The sequence below is a fragment of the Pungitius pungitius genome, chromosome 13, assembly GCF_949316345.1.
Source record: "Pungitius pungitius chromosome 13, fPunPun2.1, whole genome shotgun sequence".
In the NCBI taxonomy this organism is placed as follows: Eukaryota; Metazoa; Chordata; class Actinopteri; order Perciformes; family Gasterosteidae; genus Pungitius; species Pungitius pungitius.
The window spans coordinates 13,188,334-13,196,854 of record NC_084912.1 but is presented as its reverse complement, the minus strand read 5'-3'; the positions used below and the strand labels follow the sequence as shown (position 1 = coordinate 13,196,854).

General features: G+C 47.3%; 1 protein-coding gene across 4 annotated transcripts; it reads left to right on the top strand.

The window, feature by feature from the left end:
* Positions 1–2,509: 2,509 nt before the first annotated feature.
* On the top strand, positions 2,510–5,340 carry LOC119214651 (transmembrane protein 121). 4 transcript variants are annotated; one of them, XM_037466538.2, is made up of 2 exons: positions 2,510–3,119; positions 3,257–5,340. In XM_037466538.2, the coding sequence occupies exon 2, from the start codon at positions 3,847–3,849 to the stop codon at positions 4,795–4,797; it is 951 nt and encodes a 316-aa protein (XP_037322435.2). In that variant the 5' UTR covers positions 2,510–3,119; positions 3,257–3,846; the 3' UTR covers positions 4,798–5,340. The 4 variants fall into 4 exon arrangements, with proteins under 4 accessions (XP_037322435.2, XP_037322434.2, XP_037322433.2 ...); XM_037466537.2 differs by having other exon boundaries at positions 2,510–3,339; positions 3,841–5,340; XM_037466536.2 differs by having other exon boundaries at positions 2,510–3,339; positions 3,617–5,340.
* Positions 5,341–8,521: the final 3,181 nt, after the last annotated feature.

Genomic DNA, 8,521 nt, shown 5'->3' with positions numbered 1-8,521 from the left:
AACCAGCAATTGTAATCAGCCAAAAGGAAGTGTACTTCAAAGCCTGGGCGTCTGACTGCTTTGGGGAGGTGTCATTTGTTTTTTACTCTTCCAGCAATGTTTAGAAAAACATATGTTATGTATTTATTCCAGCTGAGTTCAAGGTGCAGCTTGCAGTGTTGAATTTCTCCCATGATATCTCATACGTGGAAGAAACCCCTTTTTCAAGCTTCTGCACTCGGTTGTCAAGGGAACATTTGTGTGCAATGTTCTGAGAAAGAATGCTCAAACATTTGCAGGTAAATACCATATTTAAAGACAATCGGTCTTCTTTCTTTCTTGTTTTCTTTATTGTTTTTTTTTTTTTACAAAAGAACCTCTTTCTCCTAAAGCGACAGCTTTGCCTCTCCACGGCTCCATTACCCTTTATTTTCTGGGAATGCTTTATATTACAGAGAATGTAGCCGGGGTTTTGTCATCTGAAATCCTTTGTATGTATGTTGCCTGCCTGGCACTGGACACTGGATGATGCAGTGTCCCCGTCCAGGAGCCAAGGACAGTTCCTTTGTAGGAGGCTGTGCAGGAGCGTGATGGACGAAGGAGAAAGGACAGTTGAGGATGCTCAAAAACGGTCTTCCCTGTGTGTCTGTTGGAAACACAGCCTCGCGTTGGTACAACCGCAAAAACAAACAAACACAAACCAGTGCATAAATCGGCTCAATCTAAAATAGACAATGCCCTAAGGAGACGGCGATGTGATTCCCTTCACGCTCATGAATTATTAGCAGAGTGAAGGAAGATAAAATGCAGAGCCTGCATAAATTAGGGTATTCAGAAGATGTGGGTCAGAGTCCGAGCTCAGGACTACTGCCCCTCTAAATGAAGGGGTTGTGTATAATAAGATAAGCATTGTGGATCGCTGGGTGAGACATGGGAGGAATAACAAAGTGGGAGGTGGAGGTGATGTGTAAATCACCCACGCTGATTTTAGAGGTGGGGGGGGGAGCATTAAGACACTATTAAGAACACAGTGCTGTTGCCCCGTGGAACAGACAAGCAGTCGCTTCGCAGTGAATTTGAGAAAACGAGTGGGCGGGTAGCAGCTCGTGTTCCGGCCTCAAGGGCATGTGGCTGTTAACGGGCATGCGCTGCGCGTCACGCAGCACCAGACCTGTGACCTCGCACCACGGTTCTCCCACTCCGGGGCCCCGCCGCCTCTACCAGTGTGTTTTAAGGGTCCCGGTGGCAGTAGACTTCGGGCAAAGGATGATTCAACTCATCACAGCGCCGTCGTGGCTCAATCATGGCTGATGAACCCAGGGGTAAGAGTCAATAGGGAAGCAGCTTGCTGAAAGGGAAACGGCTGTTTGCGCTGTTGCGAAGGACCGCCTCCATCCCTCATCTAAACTTTTTTATGCTTCCAGAATAAAAGCAAGTCAAACAGCCATGACGGAGGCTGTCAGCTGAACCACAGCTGGTAAGCCATTCACCATATTCATTCAAAAAATCGGAATGGTTAATTGCAATTATGTTCAGTTGTCATTCCACATGCAGTTGGATGTGTGGTGCAGCCACACTCGAATAACCAATACTTGACTCGTCAATAACTGCAAGTCATGGCTGAGCAGTAAAAAGTCCTCATACTGTAGCAATGAAAGCAGTTGCTTCCTCTGAGATGGGATTGTGGCTAATTGGCCCAGCTGGAAAAGCAGAGCCGCACACCAACCCCCCCCCCCCCCTCCTTCTCAGGATTTGGGACAGAAGAGGAACTCAACAGCAAACCAGGAACAAGAAATACACAAGGGAAAGAAAAAAAAAAACGTCAAGGTCTCAGGTCCACCGAAGGAAAACAGACAAATCAATAACGAGCAAAAGGGCCCGCATGGCTTAAATACACTGGGGAGGTGAAGGTGATTGGACACAGGAGGAAACAATTGGACAAGGCAGACAATCACAAGACCATATTGCCAGTGAAGCCAACTCATGGACACAAGAGGCAGGAAAATACAAAATAAAACAGGAAAAACTCAAGCACCATGACAACCCCCCCCCTCCACCCCCCCTTATATATCCTTTTCATTAGCGTTATCTGCCATCTTATTGGTTAAAAATGTTCCATTGACATTTAGCACCACCGTATATTTGCCCTCTGTCATTTACTACCCCCAAATCTCCCCTCACCCCTCATCTCTTTGGGTCCCTGGTCCCATCTCAGGCTCCTGATTCACCGCTCTGTCAGGAGATCAATGGAAAGGCTCTCTGTCAACGGGAGCCCCCCCCCCCTCACATGTCTCCCCAGACAGCAAACACACAGCCTGCTAAGAGGCTCTTTTTTCTTCTCCTTTTAGGGTCACTGTTTTGTTGTTGTTGTTCTTTTTACCTCATATCCGACGGGAAAATCAGGGTGAGGGAGAGAAGTTGTGCATTCAGCTAAGCTGCAAAAGGGCTGGCTCGTCTTCACCCCCCCCACACTTCTCTCTCTCTCTCTCTCTCTCTCTGCAGCTGTGGTCTGCTGAGCGTCACCTCCACACAGCAAGTGCCTTTTACTTGAGCAGAAGAGGGAGAAGGCAGAGAAGCTGCCTGCGAGAGAGCTTGTCCCGGGAGTGAGTGTATGTGTGTGTGTGTGTGTGCGCGTGTGTGTGCTGGACGCGCCAGAGAAGCGTCTCTCTCTCTCTCTCTCTCTCTCTCTCTGTGTGAGGGGCTGAGGTGGGCTGGGGGGAGCAACACGGCGCTGTCGGTTGTTGGCGGAGACGTGGGGAACCCACCGGCGCTGCTGATGCTGGAGACAGAAGACGGCACGGCAGGCAGGTTCTGGAGCTCACGGCGGGGACGCGCTGTGAGACGCACGCTGCATTTCAAAGATTCACCACGGCTCTTCCTCCTCTGAGAGGCACAAACTTGCACTGACGCAAAATGTTCCATTTCCTCGTCCGTGGGTGTTGGATGGTGAAGAGGAAAACTTCGGGAGACCAAATGCTCTTTTAAGCAGGAGTTGCTGCAGAGATTCTTCCACTGAGAATAACTTTATTCTTTTTGGGGAGTTGGAGGATTAAAACCTTCTCTCTCACCAGAACACAAAATAACCTCTGTTCTTAGGAACTGAGGGAATTCAGATGCCACCGCCTGATTCGGTCTGAGCCGTAAGTGGATTATGACGGCAATATTTTGGCTTTTCTCTTTTGCTTGAAAAAAAAGAAGATAAATATATCCATGACTGGTGGATTTACATCTGTTAAAGAAGAAAAGGATCCCATGCGCTTTCTCCTGTGGATTACAGATGGGCTTTGTGATCTCCCAGTGCAGTCTCATGGATGGTCGCTCGCTGCCAGTCATTAGGATAAAGTACGAAGAGGGACACAAGTGAGTATTCAGCTGGATTTTTATCTCTGCAGGCTTAAGCTTGTACGAAAACCAGGGTGACTGAGGCGAATCTGGAATCTGGAGTTCTTTTCTAACAACAGAAAAGGCATTTCGTTGATTAAACTGCTGTGTTGTGTTTGATTAATGCTTGTCACGGTGTTAAAAAGGTAGACATATATTGAGATGATTTAATTTGTACAATAACAAAGCTGTGTGTTTGCAGACCATTTGTCAATGGACATAATTTCCTAAATGAGTGGTACCGTCTACCCGGCAGGTGGCTCGGGCACGAGCACAGATTGATTGAAGTGATCCGTGTGAATCCTATTAATACATCCTGGACTCCGGCCAAGGCTGAAGCAATGGAGGGGAACACTGCTGTCTAGCAGCGCTATCTGATCTGCCCCCTCGCTGGACAAACTGAGCCCCCCCCCCCCCCCCTGCTGCACTCCCTTCTTCAACAACACCTCTCCTCCTCCTGCTCCTCCTCTTTTAACCCAGGCAAGGATGGTGCCTCCACCCCCCACCAACAAGCCCCACGTGTGCCTCTCCACCATCCTGATCATGAGCAGCATGGCGCTGATCGATGCCTACCTGGTGGAGCAGAACCACGGGCCGCGCAAGATCGGCATCTGCATCATGGTGATGGTGGGAGACATCTGCTTCCTGATCGTCCTGCGTTACGTGGCAGTTTGGGTGGGTGCGGAGGTGCGCACGGCCAAGCGGGGCTACGCCATGATCCTCTGGTTCCTGTATATCTTCGTGCTGGAGATCAAGGTGTACTTTGTGTATCAAAACTACAAGGCGGACAGGAAGAGCCTCGACGCCCTGGCCAGGAAGGCTTTGACGTTGCTGCTGTCCGTTTGCATCCCGGTGCTGTTTGTGGTGCTGGTTGCCATCGACCACATGGAGTACGTCCGCGCCTTCAAGAAGCGCGAGGAGATCCGCAACCGCCTATTCTGGGTGGTGGTGGACTTGCTGGACATCCTGGACATCCAGGCCAACCTGTGGGAACCTCAGAAGAAGGGTCTTCCCCTGTGGGCGGAGGGCCTGATGTTCTTCTACTGCTACATCCTGCTGCTCGTGCTGCCCTGCGTGTCCCTGAGCGAGATCAGCATGCAGGGCATCAACATCGTTCCCCACAAGATGCTCCTGTACCCCATCCTCAGCCTGGTGACCATCAACATCATCACTCTGTTCATCCGGGGGGGCAACATGATTCTGTACCGGGACGCCAGGGTATCCGGGATCTTGATAGGCAAGAACATCCTGGCCATCATCCTAAAGACCTGCAGCTTCGTGCAGTACAGGAGACAGTTGCAGAACGCCTCTCCTGCCTTCGGGGTGGAGCTGCAAAAGAACTCGGTGGCCCACGCTCGCCCCGCGACCGCCATTCCTCAGGTGGTAATGCAGGACCAGATGCCCCTCCCCGAGGTGACAACATGTGAACACACATGACAGAAGGGGGGGGCGGATCCTGGAGATGTCTATGAGAACATATACGACCCTCAGGAGGCCGGCAGGGCACAACGCGTCACCCCCTTCAGGCCCTGCGGACACAACCGCGATCTCTGCTGATGCTTGGCGGCTCTCGGAGTATAAAGTCGCGCCGAAACCCAAAGCGCTCAGAGCGCTAAACACTTGTGACTATGTTAAAGCATTTCCTTTGACATATTTAGTTATCTGTGTATTTTTTCTAATTGTAAAAGAAAAAATAAAGGGCAATCACTGCAGGATTAGAGAATATATTTTTGAATTGTGTGTGTTGCATTCTAATCTTAAACTTATCGGTCTGTGTGCTGTGGTGTGTACTTCTGTTGCTTGGATGTTCATGGATGTTCTTGGATGACTTAAAGTGTCAAAGTCAGGTGGAGCAGCCAATGGGAGAATCAAAGTTGTAAAAATAACAGTTAAAGCTTGCTCCTGAAAGAAGTGTGTTTTTATATGTGGCTCTTTGATAAAGTATTGTGTACAAGATAAAAAGGCTGTTCTGCTTTTTCACTGGGTGTAAAAGTTATTTTTTTTCATGAAATCATTTTAAAGTCGCTAGTTCAATTGAGTTCATTTAATATATTAATTCAATTCAACAAATGTCTTTCAATGAATCGGTGATTACAAAAAAAAAGATGACAATGATTGGTTTCCCCCTTTGGCAATTAGGTGCCGGTCCAATGTCATTCATATTCATAGCAATATTTGTATTCCGGCTCGTATTTTGAGCAAGGACAGGAACATTTGGAATAAATTCTCTGTGCAGTGGTGAGCAGTTAGATCAGTGCAAATGGGGACTGTGGTACCGCTGCCATAGGACAGAATACACAGCCAAGAGGCTACACTGTGGATGGATTAAATATACACAAATAAGGGAAACCTCTTTAATATCCTGCTCAGGTGCTCAGTCACTATCTGTGCTTGATGGCAGATATTTGTGATGTATGTTATTTTGTTCATCACACAACAGCACAAAAGGGATACTTTGGTCCATTGAAGTGAAACCCCAAAACAGCCCAAAAAATCTCTGTCTCTTTTCTTTCCATCAGCCCCAGTTAACTCTGAGACATTTTACTACTTCCATTGAATAACAACTGGTCTTTGAGAAAAGACCACTGAAAAATGGAAGGATGATTACAATTTCATTTGTGAGGGTCACTGCTAATAAATCCAGAGATGCACAAATAAATTGAACAATGCATAAGGTAATAAAGCAGTGCCAGAATGAAGATAATTATACTGTCACAGGTGCCACAGTGAAATACAACTACATATTTACAATAGGCTGCTTTTCTTACCCTCCTTTGCATAATTCCTCCCCCAAACCTTCCTCCCCACCAAGTGACTGCTCACATTATTCAAAGCAGACTCGCTGTTTTTTAAAACCCTGAAAGCAGCAGCTGGTTATTCTCATCTGTGCCAGGCACAGCAACAGGAAGTAACTTCCTGTGCCCCAAACCATCCCATTAAGACTTTAACTTCTAAAGCTAGGACATCAGCAATTTTAAATACTGTAATAGACTTAGTGGAATGGATTGTTTCACCACAAGTGTGGCAATGAGGGCATAGATACAGAATGTGCTGAAACTGGCAGCTTCCATTGTGCGCACAACAAAGTATTTCCCATTAAAAAGACAAAACATTTTCTCTCGCTCTTGGCATTAAACCATCAGATTTGGTTTTCTGTGAGTCACATGGTCTTTAAAAGTACATCCATCCAGGCATGCAATGTGTGAAGGGCAGAGACACACCATGGATAGGTCAGCACTGCCGAGCAAACAAACACGTCTCTCGTGCACGGGGACTGCACGTGTTAGACACAAAGTGTGTATGGGAACGAGAAGAACCTGAAGATGAAAACTGGTGTCCACATCTGGACCCAGGACCCCATCGCTGTGATGGGACAACTGGGACACCCAGCAAAGCACATTCTCATTCCTTCCAGCGCTGGCAGGTAACACAGGTGCTTAACATGACCACATCATTAAAGCATTTGCTGGATGCTGGCTGGGTTGCCCCATGTGACCCGATGATGCGTTGAAGTCAAAGGAAAGGATGATTAACTTGTGTTGGCTCAGTGCAATACCGTTCACCCTCGTCTATGTCTATGAGTCCTAAGCAAAATATTAAAAACAGTGTCTCTGTTCTTTTGTTTAATTAAGATCTTGTTGCGATATCCCCAAAGCAGCAGAGCGTAGTGTCCATATCCGTACGGATGCCTTAAAGAACAAAGTGATGAATCACTCATCTAGATAATGTGTCTTCCAATTCCACCCTCGCTGCCAGACCCCGAATGAATGTCGCATTCATCCAGACGACTATGTTTTTTGTTGTTGTTGCTTTGCACTCTCGAATGTTAATAAAGTGAGGGAGGCTGCCGGATGCACCTACACACTCGCCACATTAACACCGCCAGAAGTGCCGTACGCCAAGCCAGCAAAGACAAACGGCTGCAGTAAATTCACAGCTCGACCTTCGGCGGTCTTGGATGGCTAAAGAGCCCGGGAAACAAATGTCTCTTTCACGGGCGGCATGTTAGAGCACAAGGAGAACAAAACAGCACATGAAGTGAACGCTCATCAAGGATTGATTCTGTTGTCTGGAGGTTAACTCATTTTTAGATTCAAAAAGACCACTCTGTAAAAACAAACAGAGAGAGAGAGGGCTTGTTTTAGTCAACAGGGGGAAAGAGATGCCGTGAAAAGTGAGTCTATTTAATGCTTCCTTCACATGATCACAAATGTTTTTAATTCCACATTGAAATGCGGTGCACACGAGCAAAGAGGTCAAAGAAATTATTCTACAGAGCTTGAGACTCATCAAATCCTTACTCAATATGCAATACGTATATTTTCCAAGGACTTGCACATCAGCTCTCGGCAACATTTGGCATCCTTAAAATATTCCTCAGAGCAGTTGCAATTATCTGTTCCTCAGGCAAAACACTTGGACAACTGATCTTTTCTCTAGTAGCACTCAATCACCAAATTACAGGCAGCGTACCAAGCGTTTTAATTGCATGCAGCGGCGTGGACCGGCGTGTGTGGATTTTTTATGCGTGGAGATCCAAGCCTGTGGTGCATACAGGAGCCCCTGGGACAGGGAGGGTCTCACTAAATTGCTCGTTCACAGTTCGACGAGGATCAACAGCGGCGGTGAAGCGTGGAGACGACCGAGGATCAAACCTGCGACATGCAGCGACAGTGTGATCGTTGTACCAATCGAGTCACTCAGCGGGACTGCCAGCGACTTCCAGTCGACCCACCGGGGGACCCAGGTGTCGGAGGGACGAGCGCCGGTCGCTCAGAGCGCTGTGAGGTGCTGAATGTGAACTGTGGAGAGGCACGTTTCACGAAATTTAGCATTTCAATCGTGGCAATTGTACAAGTCATCCGTCAGAAGTTGTTGACCTGTGAAAGATTCAGATGGCTTGCGATACTCTCGGTCGCCTACAGTGCTTATTTACTCAGGCACCCATTTATATGCAAATGTATTAGTCAGGTCTATGAAGGCGTAAAAGAACATGTGTGACAGTGATCAGCGTCACACTGTGAAAGGAAACATGAATCACTGGGACTGTGCTTTTATTTATATTTCAAAGAATTTGGTTTTTCACATGGACTTAAAATGGAGTATACCGATTTAAAAAAAAGAAGAAGACAGGAAGAGCTCTTTTGCGTCGTGTCACCTT

What these genes read in the sequence shown, in the direction of transcription:
- LOC119214651 (XM_037466538.2), top strand. Translation starts at nt 3,847, where the DNA reads ATGGTGCCTCCACCCCCCACCAACAAGCCCCACGTGTGCCTCTCCACC.